Genomic DNA, 19,691 nt, shown 5'->3' on the forward strand with positions numbered 1-19,691 from the left:
TAATTAAATTAATCTCTTGGGTGTACAATTTACTCACTCTGAGGTAATATGTAAGATAAGCAAACACCACCACCACAAGTTTTACCAGTTTCTTTCACTTCCTAAACTTCCTCATGCCCTTTGTAGTCCTTCCTTGCCCTGAATCCTGCTCTAAGGCAGTCACCTAATTGCTTGGGTTCCTCTAGTTGTCCTTGCCCCAAATATGATGCAAATGGACACTTTTCGCAATGCCTCTGTCACTTCACATCCTATTTTTGAAATCCAGGCAGATCTCAGATTCCTTTTCCTGGGGAGTGGCATTCCTTGTAGGCACACAACACAATGTATTCATTGACCAGTTGATATACATCTGAGTGACTTCCATTTTTTGACTAATTCTAATGAAGCTCTTAGGGACATTGTCAGAAATTATTTATATGGACCCATGCTGTCATTTCTGTTGAGGAGAGACCTGAGAGGAGAATTGCTGAGTCATATGGCAAGTGTGTGTGGAACTTTTAAGGGAAATAACAAACTCTTCTCCAAAAGGACTCTGTCAGTTTGCATCCCTAAGCAACTGAGGGTATCATTTGCTCCATATCCTCTTCAACACTTGGTCTGATGGTCTTAGATCAAATTGTATTTAAAGGATCTGTTGGGGGATCTCATTGCAGATGTTTGTTTTGACTTTTAGACTCTGTTTCCATCTTCCATTCTCTCTCTCTCTCTCTCTCTCTCATCTCTATATATGTATAAGATATAATATATACAAACACATACAGAGATACGCTGCTGAGACTCTTCTTCGTTTCTCATTATTTCTATTATCTTGGTCTTTGTCAAAGCCAAGGCCTCTGTAAGATGGTGCCATAAATGGCAGAGCACATGTGGGCCTTCACCCTAGCAGACTCCAGATTAGGAGGAAGCACTATGTTGTCCATTCGACACAAAAGTGCTTATACCTGGACTTAACTGGGAGGAGGACCAAGCCCAGGTATGAATTCGATCAGGAGACTCTGGGCAGAGTAAGCTTCTGCCCAGGCAGGGGCTGGGAGATGGCTGGGAGCAGAAAATACTGCAGAGGAAGTGAATCCACAGCAGCCTTGTGGATTGGGTGGAGGTCAAGGAGAAGCAGTGCTCTCAGCATGCTGTCTCCTGACATCTGGATAAAACTGATTGCTCCCCAAAGTGGCTGAGAAGGACAGAAAACTGAGCTGTAAGAGCCTATGGGGGGTGGGGAGAATCTAGCAAAGTATGGTTTGCAGGGGAACCTCTAGGCTGCCTGAAGTTGAGCCCCACACCCCTTCATCAGGGAAGTCAGGTTGAGCAGGTCTCCTAACCCACACTGGCTTCCATTCACCCATACAGGGATCAGAATTATTTAGAATCTCTCAGAGGCACCTAATCTCTGGGAGTTCCCTGGACAGGCAGGCATTCATTTCACATCTTTCCAGTGGATAAGTGACTGTAGAAGGGACCTTGGTTATGTGTTGATGGGGTATCTACAAAAATGCCTTCATTTTAGGGCCAGAATAAGAAGGGAGAGGCCCTCAGATGTTCTCAGATGATGGTGTATAAATGATTAGGGACAATTGAAGGGCACCCAGTCAGCTTTGAAGGTCACAGTCACACCTCCCTGCCACTGTGCAAGCAGTTCCCCTCACTCCATCAAGGTCACCTGTATTTGTCCATCTCTGGAAATCTTCATTCTGCTCCCCCCAGTGAAGCCCTCCAGGTTCCTCCAGTTACATCCAGCTCTCTGCTCCCTGCTCTCCTCCCCAACATCCTCATGGGTCTGTGACTGCAAGGACAGAGAATTAGTGACTCTAGGTTGTGAGGAGAAGGGTCCTGGATCTCAGAGGGTCTGCAGAGTGTAGGAAGGCGGCCAAGGGAAGAAGAGGGGTAGGGCCCTGCCCGCTGCATACTGGCTCCATGACCTCTGAGAGTTCAGAGTGACTCTCCTGCAGCACACACCTTGCAGGGCACCACCTATTTCCCCACCTTCTCAGTGTCAGGTTCAAAGTCCTCCTGGGCAGAATACTTCTCTGCAGTTCCAGGTGAAGCCTAGAGAATACAGAAGCAGCCCTGGGAGTTGACCATGTGCCTGCATCGACTTCCTGCTTGGCTCATCCTCGTGGCCTATGGGCTCCTGATGCTCCTCATCCAGGGCCAGGGTGAGGCTGCCATGGGGAGGGTGGTAGACACCAGGTTGGATCTGCCAAATTGCACAGAGACAGAGCCTGAGCCTGGAGGGAAGGCACCAGGGTGGGGGAGTTGGTAGAGGGGACAGATGAAGGGGATGAGGGACTGGAGGGTGAGCCAGAGAGGGTCAGACCTGCTCAAGGACACCCCCATGGAGGAGTGAGCTAGTGTGAGGGGATTCTGATGGGTTTGTGAGCATTTAGGTGAGAGACAAAGATGAGTTGTGTGTAAGACCTGGATCCAAATTAAGACCTAGATGGGCCTGTGGAAGATCCCAGGACTGGGTGGGCAGAAGACTGTGGGAATGGAATACAGGGAATGGGCAAGTCAGAAGCCTCCTGGCAAAGGAACAGGGACAGGGACCTTTCCCTCCTGTGTGTGGCTGTGGCTGTAGCTACTACTCACCCTTGGATAATAACAGCGATATAAGAGCTTGCTGGTTACATTTGGCTCTGAGTGTTTTGACCCCTTGGACTGAGAAGTGCTGGCACCTTCCGTAGGGGCCACAGGCAAGTTTACTGGCCCTGGGGGATACAGAATCCCCTGGTACCACTTCTCAACGCTGATCTGAATGACTGCTGGGTTCCCGTCACTGGTGAACCTGAACTGGCATGGCTTGGATTGTTCTAGGACAAAGGCGATGTGCTCTGCACCTGCTAGAATTCTCTAGGCCCTTATCAGAAGGTGTTGGCAGGAAAGTACCATGCCCATGGAGTGTTAGCAGCTCTGGATCCCTCCCACCCCAAAGGCTCCTAGTGTGGGCATTGGACATAGACCCAAGTTTCCTAATCTAATCTGCACAGAGGAATCCATGCTCACCTGTTCCCCTTGGATCATCGCTGACAGGCTTCCTCTCTTACCTGGCGTCTTATAGAGAACCAGAACTTTCTCAAGAGGATGATTTTTCTAGTTTCACTGAAAGATTCTATTTTCAACAGTCATTTTTCTTTACCTCACATATAAAAAAAAAAAAAAAAACTGAGTCATGAGTGGGTATAGAATTGAGTCCCACAGTCTTCTGTCCACCAAGTCCTGGCTCCTCCACAGGCCCATCTAGGTCTTGAATAAAGTCCAGGTCTTACACACTACTCATCTTTGTCTCTCACCTAAATGGTCACAAACCCATCATTTCTGGTGTGACCTTTTCCACATCTGGACATGAGGACACTTCATACCACTCCATATATACATGAGTAGATTCCTCCTGCTGTTTCATGCAGGGCTTATCCTCAAGGAAGCAGCTACATAATGTCACTAGACTGTGACCAGGAATATTTATCAGGCTTTGTCCTTTGTAGTAACTAATATCAGGCATTAGTGGCAGTGGCCACATGAGTTACATGGACCAAGATCCTTCTGGCACGGCCTTGAGTGGAGAGAGCATGTTGGTAGGGACAAGAGTGTGTCTTTGGACTTGGAGGGATGCTGGCCAATTTCCTTCTCTGGTCCTGTGACTGGATGCTGCCCTGGCCTATCCTGTACCAGGTAGCATCAAACATCAGATCCTAGCGCATCTCGTGGGAGAGAGGAGGAGGTTTGAAGTTTTAACATTTTCTTATGGAAACCAGCTCACATCTGCCAAACTCTAGAGTGAGAACTGGAGCCTGGGGGAGGGAAGGCCCCAGTGATGTGGGAGCTGTGGAGATGTCAACAATAGCAGGAGGACTGTGGGCCTGACTGCCTAACTCGCTGCACCCTGAAGCACAGAGAGAGGACTGGGGCATTCTGAGGGCTGCCCAGCACCCAAGTGTGGACCTATTCTGGGGAGAGAGAAGAGTTAAACCCAATATGCCCACCATCAACTTTTAACAAATATCATGACTTGGACAAGCCAGATATATCTAGCTTGACTTTTCATTGCCTCCTTGCCCTGATCCCCAACCCCAGGAGGGACAAGAGTTTTATGGCCTGAACTCACAGCTCTCCTCCCACTGTTCGTATCTCCTTACATGAATGATGCTTCTTTATGTCATTTCTTGTCCCATCAAGTATGAGATACTTAAGGATAGAAATCTTTAGTTCCATTCCCACAGTCCTCCTAGTGCGTGACATGACCTGGCACAGTTAGTGCAGTGGACATTCTTGCCCCATCAGCCCAAAAGACATTCTGCTGGAAGTTGCTAGGGCTAAACGATGGTGGCAAGTCACAGAGGCCTGGTGAGCCTGGAGAGATAGGCTGTGACCTTGTCGAGTGATAGTGGTGGTGGGGATAGGAATTACGGATGGGCAGAAAGATTCTGAAGTGAAGGTTGACAGATCAGGTTGGAGCTGAGGAGGGCTAACCAGGCCAGGGTGCTGCAGGTCAGCAGCTGAGTGGGCAGACCTGAGCCTGAAGTGCATCTCTGCCCACAGGCCAGGACTCATTCAGCCCTATTCGAACCACCCACACCGGGCAGGTGAGGGGCAACCTTGTCCACATGAAGGAAACCGATGTGGGGGTCCACACCTTCCTGGGAATTCCCTTTGCCAAGCCACCTGTAGGACCACTGCGCTTTGCAGCCCCTGAGCCCCCTGAACCTTGGAGTGGTGTGAGGGATGGGACCTCCCACCCGGCCATGTAAGTTCTCCTAGGGTCTGGGGAACCTCAGGACTGGGGTGAGGGTGGGTACTCGGAGTCCTGGGCCAGGCTACTGTGGCTTCTTTATCTACACTGTACTGCAAGGCCTGGGGCTGTAGACCAGTGCTAATGTGTTTTTAGCAACCTAATGCACAGGCTTTGAAACCCAGGCCCTAAATGAACAAATGTATAGAAATATATCCCTCTGCATTGGGGCAATTCCCACATTCATTTTTCTAATGCAGGAGTAAACCTGCCAGGCCCCTGCCTCAGGGCTTGGAACCCAACAGGCATTAGCTCCAGATGCTGAACACAAGAGCAGAAACACATGTCCCTGGATTTGGCTTACTCCAGGGGTTCTCTCCCACCAGAGGAGATGAGTCTGGGAGAGGGTCGGCTTGGCTCTCTGAACCTATAAAAGACCTTGACTCCAGCAGTCGATGCTGCAGATCCCTGAGGAGGGCAACAGTGGTGGCTCCTTGCGGACCCTACCCACAGGGCCAAGGGAAAGGGGCGTGTGCTTACAGCTGGAGACTCAGTGGAGGGGTGAGGTTTTCTGAGAGTCTCGAGTTGGGCTGTGGGATGCCCCATTACCCTTCTGTGAGAACTAACCTCCATCCACTCAGGCACCAGCTGTGTGGGGACACCTATGCTGTTCCAGGCCTGAATGGGGACAGGGATAAGAAGTGAATGTCAACACATGCAGCCTGAGTTTCCCTGGGGGTCTGGGATCATCCCTGCTTCCCCGAGCCTGTGGCCTGGAACTCAGTGGGAAATGACATGAAAGAAGGATCATGTGAGGCAAGGCATCAGTTAAGGCAGGGAGTGAGGTTGTCTGGGATGGAGTCAGGACCTGAGGTCTGAATTGACCACTGCTCAGCCCCTGGAGTAACTGTATTCCATTGTCACCAGGTGTCTGCAAAATGCAGATGCAATGAATCTAGAGACTCTGAACCTAGGGAGGAAAAACTTGCCTCCCATCCCCATGTCAGAGGACTGCCTGTACCTCAGCATCTACGCGCCTGCACATGCCCGTGAGGGCTCTAACCTGCCTGTGAGTGTTAAGTCATGGTCAGGTGAAGGGTGGGAGAACATTTTTGGGAGAACATTAGAAGTGGTCTTGGGACATGGTTCAAGGTAGAGAGCTAGCACAATGCTATGAAGGCCTGGGATTGACCCCAAGTACTACATAACAATATCAATGACACTGGAAGACACAGGTTCAGATGGCCACCCCTGTGGAGTGAACTACCATGAAAAGTTTCTCACTATCAGCTCCTAGAAGGCCTCTTATGCAGGCAGGTAGCTGACCTAGGCATGGAGTCAAAGAGCCCTGGATGCTCTCAGAGGCCAAATGTTCTGACCCACTGATCAACTCACCAGCTTGTATCCAGGAGATTCATTCAGGTGCCCAAATCTGCAATTTTGCAGTCACTACATTCAATGACCATCGATTAATTTGGGGGCCAGAGATTAGATGACTCTTTAAGTTAATGTTCAAGTGGGGTAATCACAGAAACATTACTTTTCTTTTCCTTTCAGAGTAGTTCTGAGAGAAATAGATCCGGGTTCTAATTGGTGATTCTACCCCAAAGTATGGGAGGCCTGATCTTCCAAATTGAAATTATTCTGTGATGAGTGCCATAGGTCATGAAGTCCTACTAGAGTTCTGTGTGGGTAACTACACAGCCAAGGTGGTGTTCAGACTAGGGGTTCAGCCAGGATGGGATTGGGCAAGGTGGCTACCACATGGTATATCTCATGATTTCCCAGGTGATGGTCTGGATCCATGGTGGTGGCTTGGTGATGGGCTCAGGTTCCATGCTTGATTGTTCTATTCTGGCAGCCATTGAAAATGTACTGGTGGTCACTATCCAGTACCGCTTGGGAGTTCTGGGCTTCTTCAGGTGAGCCTGGGACAGGGATGGTCAACGGAGGCTGAGTAGACAGAGGACCATCCATTGATCATCATCCTTTCCATTTCTCAGCACTGGAGACCAGCATGCCACTGGCAACTGGGGCTACCTGGACCAAGTGGCCGCCCTACGCTGGGTCCAGCAGAATATCGCTGACTTTGGAGGCAACCCTGATCAGGTCACCATTTTTGGCGTGTCTGCAGGTGGCACTAGTGTGTCCTCGCTTGTGGTGTCACCAATGTCCCAAGGACTCTTCCATGGTGCCATCATGCAGAGTGGGGTGGCCCTGCTGCCTGACCTCATCACCAGCTCATCTAAAGATGTCTCCACAGTGAGTATCCTTTACTACTCAAGGGCAAATCTGCTGCCTCACCCTTCAACTTCAGAGCCTCTGCCACTCTGTCTATTCCATAAAAACAAAGACCATGCAGGTGTCTCCAGAACTGGCCACCACCCCAGTGTTTCTGAGGGGCTCAAAGGTCAGAATCCACACATCTCTGCCTCAAGTTGTTGATTTTGCTCTAGGGTCTGCAAAGGTACACCTTGGAGCCTCCTCCTCAGAAGACCCATGTAAGCAGGTGTGATGGCTCCTCTGGCTGACACCTGAGCTTCAGGAAAGGTGGAAGGATTTCATACTTGCTGGAATACACACATGGCTCCCTTTGAGAATTATGGGTAACCTGCACACAGCTGAGACCTTAGGCAGCAACCCCTTCCCTGTCTGGAGGGATAATTCAGCCTCTTTTTGGTTCCTTTACAGATGGTGGCCAACCTGTCTGCCTGTGGGCAAGTAGAGTCAGAGGCCCTGGTGAGCTGCCTGCGGGGCAAGAGTGAACAGGAAATGCTGGCTATTACCAAGGTAGGGCTGAATGGACGTTAGTGAGGAGACAGGGTTCATGGTGTAAGGAAAGTACAGTGACTTCTACTGTGGAACAATGATGTCATTTCCAAGGCTTGGTCTTATTGTATCCTCATAGCTCTGGATGGGAATTGAGATAAAAATATGCTAAACCAGGTGTAGAATCTCTGAATGTTGGTGTGAGAATCATGGGATGAGTAGGATGCGTTGGAGGTAACTCAGGTGTCATTAGAAAAGAGACTTTGCTTCCCATAATCATGGAATTCGAATGCCCCCTTAGCCCTTCAAGATCATTCCTGCTGTGGTGGATGGGGCCTTCCTACCCAGGCACCCCCAGGAGCTTCTGGCCTCTGCTGATTTTCAACCTGTTCCGAGCATCATGGGTTTCACCAGTGATGAGTACGGCTGGCTCCTTCCCATGGTGAGTCCTTTCTTCAAACCCCCATGATAGTGTCAGGTGGGAGTGGGTTTGGACTTCGTACCTCCTGGGCATCTCACCCCCAACTCTAGACTATCTTTTCACCACACAGTACTTGGGCCCCCCTGAAATGCAGAACGACATAGACAGAGAGACCATGCGAGCTGTTCTGCAGAGAATATCATTACAGACGGTGAGACTCCTGGGGTCCTGGTCCAGGCAAGAGTGCAGAAAGACACTCTTCCTTTTCAGTAATGCACAGGAACAAAAGTTGATCTATGTAAATTTGTGAGTGGAGCCGCAATGACACCATTGCCCTATTCCCTGACACATCCCAAACACCAATCCCTGCCTTGTAGCTCCTGACTCCCTGCCCCAGAGATTGCCTAACCTGCCTCTCCCTGATCCCCTGGACTAGATGAAGTTGCCTGCTGAATGTGCTGACCTATTGATGGAGGAGTACATGGGAGACAACGAGGACCCCCACACCCTCCGACTCCAGTTCCAGGAGATGATGGCAGACTTCATGTTTGTGATGCCTGCACTCCAAGTAGCACATTATCAGAGTGAGTGTATCTGAACCTGAATCCTGGCTTCCTAGGAGACAGCTCAGAGCTGTGGGTCCCAGGAGGGGTCTGGTGTGAGGTCCTGACACATGTCTTTATCCAGACCCTGTTCCCAGGTACCTGAAGGCCCTCATCTCAGTAAATCCTTATGGCTAGAGTGAGACATAGACATCACACACATTTTACAGAGGAGGGAAATAAGGTAGTGTCACTGAAGGACTTGCCTGTCACCATACAGCCAGGAAGTCCAAGACATGACTTAACAAAGATCCTTCTAACTGCCTCTGATCTTTTCTGGGCTTCCAAGCCACTGTGAAGATTCAAGCCAGCTTTGCACCTAGCAATCTTGTCACCAAGAGTGACACATCCTGTCCACCTTCCAGGTTCCCATGCTCCTGTCTATTTCTATGAGTTCCAGCATCCGCCCAGCTTCATTAAGGACCTGAGGCCTCCACACGTGAAGGCTGACCATGGTGATGAGTGCATCTTTGTCTTTGGATCCTACATCAATGGCATCAGAGGTGAGTTCTCCTTGTTCCACAGGAGCATTCTCATGGGTACAGGGTGGCAGTCACTCTCATGAGGAACAATGAGGAACTGGAGTAAGATAGAACATGGGATCCAGTGTCTACCATCTTACAACTCAACAGGTCATTCCAGGATTAGACCTTTCCCAGTTCAATCTATGCTCCTTTCTACCTGTTCACACAGCAAACATAGTGTCTAGCCTAGGAGAAGAAGGGGTTGGGTAAAAGCCAAATCATTTCTTAAATGACTTTACAGTGTAAAATAAGGAAATTTCTAGGCCAAAGAGGAGCCCAGTGTTGATTCAGTTAAAGGCTGGGAGGAGTAAAGGCAGGTTGGGGAAGCAGAGATCCTGGCCCCAGGACTGTTGTGATAGGGAAGGGACACAAGCCTGGGGCTGAGGTGGTGAGTGTGGCACAGGAGTGGACAGCTGGATGGGGTTGGCCAGGACCTGGAGCCTTGCTTCTTCCTCCCACAGTTGAGCTCACTGAGGAGGAGGAGCTGCTGAAAAGGAGGATGATGAAGTACTGGGCCAACTTTGCTCGAAATGGGTGAGAAAACCTGAACACTACAGCCTCCCAGGAGAAAGAGCCCTCCACTGCTCCCCTTATCTGAGGTGACCCCATTAGCTATTGAGTGTCTTCCTCCATCACATCCTAGCCCCCTACCCAACGGGAAGACCCACACTAAAAGAGGATGCTTTTTGGGTACAGGTCACTGGTCTCTTCTCACAGTGGTCCAGAGGGTAAGCCATAGTGTTGGGCTACCATTGGAGCCAGCCTCTCACAGGAAAGGGCAACACAGTCTAGGTTGCTGTGCCCTTTGTGAAATGACACTAGTGAGAGGTCATTACTTTCCTACATCAGGACACCTCTCCCCATTCTCAACACCCCTGTGTGCGTGGCTGGCTACCCTGTCCATAATTGGGGTTGAAGGTCAGGTCTGAGTTCAACAGAGCTCAGACTGACCCTCGCCCTGCCTTGCTGGGAGGGTATGTGCACAGGAACCCCAACGGAGAAGGCCTACCCCACTGGCCACTGTTCGACCAGGACCAGGAGTACCTGCAGCTGGACATCCAGCCTGCTGTGGGCCAGGCCCTGAAGGCACACAGGCTGCAGTTCTGGACGAAGACCCTGCCTCAGAAGATCCAGGAGCTAATGGGGGCTGAGGACAAGCACACAGAGTTCTAGTTTCCTTGTCAGCAAGGGAGGGGTGTGCTAGGTGTGATAGGATCTTCCTGTGGTGCCCACACATGCCCATCCAAGAACCAGGGTTGATCCACTCATTCACATAGCTATTCGTCCATCCACTCCGCCATGGGTCCTCTCCTGTTAGACACACTCAGTAATTCCCAATGCATGCCCACCTTCCTCCTCACCCCACTGTGCCTGAGTCCCTTCCACCCCTCTCCTTCTCTACAACCCCATCTATCCCCTCCTCCCAGTAGCCACACCCTCCCATGCTGACAGTGAAGTTTTAGGAAGTGGTGCTGGTACTTTTCTGAACCTCTTGCCCACCTCTCAGCACTTACCGCATGTTCTCATACCAGTGGGACCTCTGTAGAAAACCTGGACACCATAAGCCCCTGTGTTTTACTCCATCAGGCTCCTGTAACAACAACAGCAACAGCAACAACAACAACAACAACTCCAATAATAACCTAGCTCGGCACGGTGGCATATGCCCATAACCAAAGCCACTCAGGAGGCTGAGGGAAAAGAATTACGTATGTAGCCCAGGCTGGCCACTTGGGGAGACACAAACTCAAAGTAAAACAACAAGTCCTGGGAGAGTAGCTCAGTGTTGGAGTACTTGCCAAGCATGCACAAAGTCCTGGGTTTGATTACAGTGCTACCACCAAAATATCAACAAATAAACACAATAAACTGGGTAGCTCATAAATAATGCAAATGTGTTGTCTTCTGTGTTGGATATGACAAGTCCAGAATAAAGATGTTAGCCGATTTGTTGTCTGGGGAGGTCTTGCTTTGGTTTCTAGATGGCACCTTCCCACTATGTCTTTACTTGTCCAAGGGGTGAACAAGTTCCTTGGGACTCTCTGACAGTTCCTAAACCCTGTCCCCTCCCAATGATTCATCATTTCACACTGGCTTTCTTTCTTTCTTTTTCTAGCTATCTTCCAAAATAACTGTTATTTTTTATCCCATCAAACAATATGAGGGTGACAGATGCTCCATATTCTCACCAAAAGTTGCTTTTAGGGGGTCTTAAACCTCATGAGATGGAAAGGGCGGTAGCAGTGATTTGTCATTGCAGATATTTTCCTGGAATTTTATCTTCTGCTTCAATCTTCTTCTCTGTTTCTGTCTCTCTCTTTCGCTCTCTCTCTCTCCTCTTCTCTTCTCTCAGACTTTCTCTAGATCATTACATATATGTAAGTTTTACACCCCACCCAACCCCCCACATGCCCTAATGCTCTGAAGACTCTTCTTCATTCCACAGTTTTACTGTTAGTTTGGGGACCTTCACCAAGAGGTAGACAGCAACTTCCAGGTTAGGAAGGAGCACTGTGTTTTTCAGTTGACATTAAGGAGCTTATAACATGGCTATGAACCAGGAGGAGCTAGAATATCTCAACCTCCACAGCCCCAGCTATGAACTAGGTCGGGCGAATACAGAGAGAGCATCTGCCTGGATGGGAGCTGGGACAGTGGCTTGGACCTCAGTGTATTGGACGGAAAACTTTGAATCAACAACAGACTTTGCTCTTTAGGTAGAAGTCAAGGAGAAGCCAAGGACACAGCCACCTGGGAATATTGTCACCCCTTGAAATGCACCAATAAAGACACTTGCTATCCTGGTGTGTAGGAATGAACCCAGGCTAGAATGAAGAAGCCAAGGCCTGTTAGGAGAAGGTACTGAAGGTCATCTGAGGTGGAGCCCACACCCCTTCCTCCAGGAAGTCAGGCAGAGCAGGCACTCCTGTCTCCTGCTGTACTCCCTATGTCCTTGCAGGATTCGAGAAGATTTGACATCTCCTGGTTATGGGCCTGTCTCCCCAGTGGCCCCAGATGCCCAAGAGAGCCCTTCCAGGTCCACAGTGCTAGAACCAGAAAGTCCTCAGAGCATTTATCAGGTGCATAAATAACAGTAAACTGAACCTCAGAGGGACCTGTCCTCAGGGGAAGCCACAGGGTTGGGACAGAGCAAGTGGATGGGAGGTGGGTTGGTTCTTTCTCTTTCTTTCTTTCTTTCTTTCTTTCTGCTGGGGCTGAGGATTGAACCCAGGGTATTGTGCATGCAAGACAAGCACTCTACCCACTGAGCTACATCCCAAGCCCAAGTGGGTGGGTTCTTAAGAAGTGTCACAGTTGCAGTCACCAGTGTATTTCAACAGAGCAACCAGGACCGAATAGGGACAGGTTTACACAGACCCTCAGACCAGGACTACAATGACCTTGGAGGGAACTCAGGAAACTATGAATGCTGAGAGGAAGAATGACTTCCCAGTACCACGGGCACAGTCACACTGCCCAGTTTGCTCAGGCAGTCCCCTTCATGCCCCAAGGTCATCATTTCTCACCTGTGGGGGATCTTCATTTTGTGTCCCCTCAGAGAAGCCCTCCTGGCTCCTCCTATTACAGCTCCCTACTCCCTCCTCTCCACCCCAACCCCCTCATGGGCCAGTGTTATGGTTTAGAGAGAAGATGTCCCCCAAAGCTCATGTGTGAGACAATAACAGAAAGTTTAGGGGTGACATGATTGGGTTATGAGAGCCTTAACCCAATCATTGATTAATCCCCTGATGAGGGTTCACTGGATGGTAACTGTAGCCATGGAGGGTGGAGCTGGAGGAGGTGCGTCACTGGGGCGTGCCTCTGGGGTATGCATTTAGTCTTTGTTGAGTGGAGCTCACTCTCTTTCTGCTTCCTGGTATGATGTCTTGAGCAGCTCTCTTCCACTACACCCTTCCACCATGATATTCAGCCTCTCCTTGAGACCTAAGGAATGGACCCACGGTCTTTGGACTGAGAACTCTGAAAACATAAGCCCCAAATGAACTTTTCCATTTCTATGTTTTTCTTGTCAGGTCTTTTGGTCACAGCAGCAAAAAATGTAGAATAAAAGAGCCAGTGGCTGCTAGGACAGTAAACTAGTGACTCCAGGGGTGAGGAATGGGTTCTTGGGATCTCAGAGCAGCTAAGAGGCGGGGAGTCCTGTCCTGCTCAGTACCCACTGGCTCTGTAACCTCTGCAGGTTCAGAGTGGCTCTCCCACAGTGCCCATCTTGCAGGACACCACTCATTGCTCTGCCTCCTCCCTGCAGGGTCCAAAATCCACCTGGGCCCAGGTCCTTCTCTGTGCTGACCTCTGAAGCACAGCAACCACAGCAGCAGAGAAACAGCCCTGAGAAATGTCCATGTGGCTGCACAGACTTTATGGGTACCTGGACATCATGGCCTGGGAGGTCCTGCTGCTCCTCCTCCAAGGCGAGGGTGAGGCTCAGTTTGGGTTTGAGGGGGCAGAGTCTGGAATCCCATCAGCCAAAGGGTGCAGAGGAAGAGACCAAGGCTGCAGGAGGATAGGTGTCAGGGAGGGGAGGATGGTGGAAATGATAGAGGACAGAGGGGAATGTGCACCCACCCAGGGGTCCACCTAATGCCCAGGGTGACTCCCCTGAAGTGCAGACCGGGTCAGTCAGCCTGATGTCACCACCACCAAGGAGAAGGCAGGGTATGAGGGGAGACTGAGGAACCCAGAAGAGCAGGGCCAACTTCCCTGTCTCTGGACGGGGCATTCAGGACACTGAGTGCTGGCTGTGCTGGAGCTCCAGCTGCCAATGGGAAAAAACAGCCACTTAGGAACACCTTCCTGCTGCCATTTGGCTCTAGGTCATGCCTTTGGCCAGAGGGGTGACCTGGCCCTCTCAAAGGGGCTCCAGGCAAGGTTACCTGTCTGGGGGAAATACAGAAGGCCCCAGGCACTGTGTCCTAAAGGGGATATGGGATGTCACTGGGCTCCTGTCACTTTATGCACCTGAACTAAAGAAGGATATGGCTTGGCCATTAGGGCAAAGGTGAAAGGGCTCTGAGCCTACAGTCAGCATCCAGGCCCTAATCAGAAGTTAGGCAAGGTTGGCAGGATGCCTGGGCTGTCCTTGGCCCTTGATCCTCTCCCTAATAGGCTTCTACTGTGGGCCCCACTTATCTCCTGCTACTCCTCCCCACTCTGCCCAGGAGGAGTCCACACTCACTTGTCCCCATGGCACACCCACAGAGGGACTTTCTCACCTCCCTGCTGTTGACCATGCTCTTCTCAAAAGTCACTAGTGTTGGGAAAACATATAACGGCGCAGCACCCCAGAAAAAAACCCAACATGGCATCTAATGACCCTCTTTCTCCTCTTTGTTTCTTTCACTGGCGCGAAATGTTCCCGCCGGTGCCAATGTTCAAACCCTGCTGGTGGGAAGCTTTAGCCCCAATTAGAATTAACTTCTTGGGCTCCGGAACTGACATATGGAAGAGCTTGCCAACAAACGGGTGATCTGTTATCTGCCTCAGCCCTGCGACCTCTTCTTAGACCTATATTAACACACAGCCTTTTGTAATAAAGTGGAAACCTCTTTGGTAATCTGTGTCGTGTGGTGCAGCGTCTTCCAGTCTTACAACTAGGAATTTCTAGACAAGGAGATCTGCCCAACGTCACTATTGGCTGCCATTATAAATATTGTCTTGGCTTCACCCATACAGAAATAATCATTAACAAGTCACAAGCACAGATTTGGGTTCCATCCTCTTCTGTCCCCACCAGTCCTGGCTCCTTCACTGAAACCATTAAGGCCTCAGGGTCTTACACACAATGCCCAGGACATTTTTTTTTTCTTTTGTGTGTGTGTGTGTGTGTGTGTGTGTGTGTGTGTGTGTGTGTGAGAGAGAGAGAGAGAGAGAGAGAGAGAGAGAGAGAGAGAGATTTTTTTTCTCATGCCTGGTTTCCATCTACATGACCACAGCTCACCCTCTGGGGCACCATGCTTTCCCCTTCCTAACACAGGAGTCACCTCACACTCTTACATGGTACAGCTTCCTCCACCATCGAGTGGAAAGGATGATGAGCTGTTGACTTAACAAGTCTCTGATCAGGGACATTTTAGCAGACTGTGTCCATTGCTGTCACAACACACACCTGAGGCATCTGGGATGCTGTCTGTGTACATTACATGAAAAGAAGTTTCACCCAATAAGGAATTCTGTGTAGGCAGCTTGTTTACTGTGATGTGGAGCATACTGTACTGTCCCCCGCACCTTATTGGTACTGAGTGAAACCCCAGGTTACTTTACCACTGAGCCATGTCCCCCAGCCCTTTTCATTGCATTTTGATACAGCATCTCACTAAGTTGCTTAAGGCCTTGCTAATTTGCTGAGGCTGACCTCAGCCTCCTGAGTCCCTGGGATTACAGACATGAGTGTGCCTTTTGACTTGGAACATATCTTATTTCAATTTGGGGTGCTAAGACAATAAAACTGACCTGACACTGGGTGATGTATAAAGAAAATAGATTTATTTACGTCTGCCCAGGTGACCATCTCTGGTTTGGTCTTGGTTAACGTCATTCAGCTATGTCATAATATGGTAATGGCATGACATCATATGACTTTGTGGGAAAGAGATCACATGGCGAAAGAGGAAGCAACAGACAGAGAAGAGGCAGAGTTGCTTTTGTAACAATGTTTTTATTGAATATTGATGGACCTTTATTTATTTGTTTGTTCATATGTGGTGCTGAGAATTGAACCCAGTGCCTCACACATGCTGGTCAAGCCCTCTACCTCTGAGCCCCAAGCCCATCCCTAGACTTGCTCTTTTAGAAAAACTCACACTCACCTCAAAGGAATTAATCCACTCCTGTGAGAGCTAATCTACTCTGAAAGACTAGCATTAATCCCTTCACAGGGCAGTCCTGAGCCGATCACTAGGTCCTACTTCTGAAAAGTAAAACCAAACTGGGTCATCCATGATAGGGATCTATGAGGGGCAAACCACATCCAAACATACTATTCTGCCCCCGCCCCTCAAGGTTCAAGTCCTTCTTTCAATGCACAATGCAGTCATTCCATGCCTATAGTCCTCAAGCCTGAAGCCTCTCCAGCATGACTCCAAAGTGCAAAGTCCCAAGTCCCATCTGAAACTCAAGGCAAATGACTTCCAACAAGTTACATGGTTTCAGGATACAGCCTTGAAACAGGCACAGGGCAGATAGTTCTGTGGCAAAAATGAGGAATAGCAAGTAGAAAGGGCTCCCAGACCCCCAGCAAGTCTGAAAACAACCAAATAAGACACTAGATCCCCAAACTCCAAGTCCAGCCTCCTAGACACAGGGCAGGGTACTGGTCCCCAGGGCCTTGGGCAGCCTTGCTCCTGGGGTGATGCTGCTTACAGCCCACATGGCAGCTCTCTTGGGCCTCTTGCCATGGCCTGTGGCTTTCCTAGGCTGGCATTGCACACTGCCAGTGGCTCTACATTTCTGGGGTCTCAAGAGCATTGGTCCCATTCTCAGGGCCTCACCAGGCATTCTGGTGAAGAAACTTTCCTGTGGCTCCACACCACAGCTTGGCCTCCAGAACTTTCCTTTGAAACCCCAGGGGAAGCTGTTGTGCCAGCAGAGACCTTGGATTCTCTGTACCTGCAAAATAGCATCACTTGGGCATCACCAAGGTCTGTTGCTTTGGAGCAGCATCAGGAGTCATGCCTGGGCTTTCGTGAACCATGGTTGGACAGACCCAGAACATTTTGCTAGAACACAAGGAGCAGAATCCTGAGACGATGCTGGGGCTCCTTCCATGGTCTTCTGGGCTCTTGATGGAAGGGCACCTGGAAGATTATGTGTAGGCCTCAGGCCTTCTCTCCCATGGTTTTGAAGCAGAGAGCCTGGCTCCTTCTCACCCATAGTAATCTCTTTCCCATCCTCTATATTCTCACCAAAACTCCCATTTTGCTCTTTAGGTGGGCAGACTGTGACATTCCCAATGTTTTAGGGTATGCTTTCCTTTGTCAAGTATGATCGTAAATCTCAATGAAAATGACCAAAAATAGCCACACAACTCCTTCTGTATTTTGCTTTGAAATGTTGTTCTCTGAATCCTCTAGGTCGTCAGTCTTACCTTCCGTGATATCTTTAGGCATGAATACAGTGTAGCCAAGTGTTTGCAGTGATCAAAGGGAGCCTTTCTTCTAATTTCCACAGATGGCTCCCACTTCCTTCTGAAGCCTCCTTAGGATTGCATTTACTAAGCACGTTAGTATCAACATTCTGAATATGACCACTTAACCAATGTCTTAAATTGTTCTAGCTCCTTCCTACTCTATTTATCGTCGGAACTCTCACCAGGATTACTAACAATTCTCCATTTACAATAGTACAACACTTTCCTTTCTTTTTCATTCTTCAACTTTTTTGTAGTTGTTTTACAGGGGATTTAAACCAAGGGCACTGAACCACTGAGCCATATCCCCACTCCTTTTTATTTTTATTTTATTTTAAAAATTTATTTATTTATTTATGTATTTTCCTAATTTGTTACATATGGCAGCAGAATGCATTACAATTCATATGACACATATAGAGCACAGTCTTTCATATCTCTGGTTCTACACCAAGTAGAGTCACACATTGCTTTCCTATATCAGGAAATGTTACCATTCTCAAAGCCCCTGCCCACCTGGCCACCAGGCCTGCCCAAATGGGGTAGGTAAAGTTAAGGGTTAGGGTAAGTCTGAGCTTAGCAGGATTCAGAGTGACCCTTACCCCACACTGCTGGAAGGGCATGTGCACAGGAATCCCAAAGGTGAGGGCCTGCCCCACTGGCCCCTGACCAATTGTATCTGCAGCTGGACATCCAGCCTGCTGTGGGCCAGGCACTGAAGGCCTACAGATTACAGTTCTGGACCAAGACCCTTACTCAGAAGATCCAAGAGCTAAAGGGGGTTGAGGACAAGCACACAGAGCTCTAGCTCCCTGTTTAGGGAGGAAGGGAAGGGCTACGTGCAGGTGGGGTCTGTCTGTGTTGTCCTCTCTTACCCACCCTGGAGCCAGGGTTGGCCCTCTCATTCACATAGCTATTCGTCCACTTTTCATTTGTCCATTCAGCCAACACTAATGAAGAACTCACCTCATCATGGTCATTGCCCAGGCTGCCATGGATTCTTTCTTATTAGACACACTCAGTAAATCCCCCCAGGAAGCTGTGGATGGGTATACCCAGCGGATGCCCTCTGTCCTCCATTGGGCCTGAATATACTCCCAACCGGGCCTGAGTATATTCCTCCCTTTCTCACCTCGCCTCCCAGGACTTCTGTCCTCTCTCCTCCAACCACCTAGCCACTCTTCAAAAGAGGGCTATGCTTTGAGAATGTTGTCCACACCTGAGTGTCAAAATCCCACATCTACTTCTCAGCAAGTCCAATGTATTCTCATCTTTGACATTGACTACTAGACAGACTAGACTAGAAATCTGTTTACTAAAGCCCTAATATCTTGGTACATTCAGACTGCTGTAACAAATAGCAACACAAAGTGGGTAGGTTACAAACCACAGAAAATTATTCAGAGTTTGCAAGGTTATTTCCAAGTCAAGATGCCCAGCCTGGCATGGTGGCACACACCTGTAATCCCAGCAACTCAGGAGTCTGAGGAAGGAGGATCACAAGAACAAAGCAAGAAACCTCTCTGAAAGGACACTTGCAAAGTCCAAAGTAAGTTGCCACTAGATTGGGAGTCTGTGGAGAGCATGCTTTTGGCTTTTTCACTCATGGATGGCACCTTCTCATTGAGTCATTACATGGTATAAGGGGCAAATAATGCCTCCCATGACCATATTGCAGCCAGAATTAAAGACAGGCAGTCAATGTAGATAGGTAATAGGGTCAATGGATAAAATGGAGGCTAGTGTGTGGTGTGGTCCTTGGACTTTGTGTGAACCTCATGAGTGTCCTTTCAGTGGTGCCATGACTTGGAGACCACCCCTGGGAGACTGGAATGGTAATGCCTCCTGAGCACTTTGGCTACCAGGATTCCTGCCTATACTGCCCCTCCTAGAAGGTGGTTCATGAAGCACCCCCTGAACAGACAGGGAGCTGCTAATTAAGGTCCCCTGGCTGCAGCTCCCTTCATGCCCCATCACTCCACCTTGGCCCTCCCAGCGCACCTGCTTCTCACCTTTTTGCTATTCCTGGGCCTCGTCAGGAAGGAGGAGATAAGGGGGAAGAGAGCAGGAAAACAAAGAAAGTCTAAAATGCCTAAAAGGTGCAGGATGCTCTCACTTCTTGGGATACCAGGATACCAGGATGACCCCTTCTTTCTCCCAGGAGAAGTCTGTATTACTACTTTTTGAATACAACCTCCTTTATTGGCTCGCCTTGGCACTTCTCTAGTGTTCAGACTTAAACGTTGGAGGAAGAAGAACTCTCCGCAATAACCGGTGGTTTTTACCCTAACGCTTTTTCTCTTGGTACCTGGGATCGAACTCAGGGGCACTCGACCACTGAGCCACATCCCCAGTCCTATTTTGTATTTTTATTTATTTATTTATTTTTATTTCGAGACAGAGTCTCACTGAGTTGCCTAGCACCTCAACATTGCTGAGGCTGGCTTTGAATTCCCTATCCTCCTGTCTGAGCCTCCAGAGCCACTGGGATTATAGTCATGGCCCG

The 19,691-nt window shown here is 49.3% G+C and overlaps 1 protein-coding gene across 1 annotated transcript; it reads left to right on the forward strand.

The window, feature by feature from the left end:
• The first annotated feature begins 2,077 nt into the window (after nt 1-2,077).
• LOC139702657 (cocaine esterase-like) lies at nt 2,078-10,212 on the forward strand. Its single transcript, XM_071604199.1, has 12 exons — nt 2,078-2,153; nt 4,534-4,738; nt 5,651-5,792; nt 6,512-6,645; nt 6,727-6,985; nt 7,415-7,513; nt 7,794-7,934; nt 8,044-8,124; nt 8,350-8,497; nt 8,881-9,018; nt 9,501-9,573; nt 10,026-10,212. Exons 1-12 carry the CDS (start codon nt 2,078-2,080, stop codon nt 10,210-10,212), a joined length of 1,683 nt encoding a protein of 560 aa, XP_071460300.1.
• Nucleotides 10,213-19,691: the final 9,479 nt, after the last annotated feature.

This window comes from Marmota flaviventris, chromosome 18 (assembly GCF_047511675.1).
Source record: "Marmota flaviventris isolate mMarFla1 chromosome 18, mMarFla1.hap1, whole genome shotgun sequence".
Lineage (NCBI taxonomy): Eukaryota > Metazoa > Chordata > Mammalia > Rodentia > Sciuridae > Marmota > Marmota flaviventris.

Bases quoted from the DNA above. Each gene is read 5' to 3' on its own strand.
- LOC139702657 (XM_071604199.1), top strand. From the start codon at position 2,078: ATGTGCCTGCATCGACTTCCTGCTTGGCTCATCCTCGTGGCCTATGGG. The intron at 5,793-6,511 runs GTGAGTGTTAAG...ATGATTTCCCAG, and splicing joins GTGAGGGCTCTAACCTGCCT to GTGATGGTCTGGATCCATGG. The intron at 7,514-7,793 runs GTAGGGCTGAAT...ATGCCCCCTTAG, and splicing joins AAATGCTGGCTATTACCAAG to CCCTTCAAGATCATTCCTGC.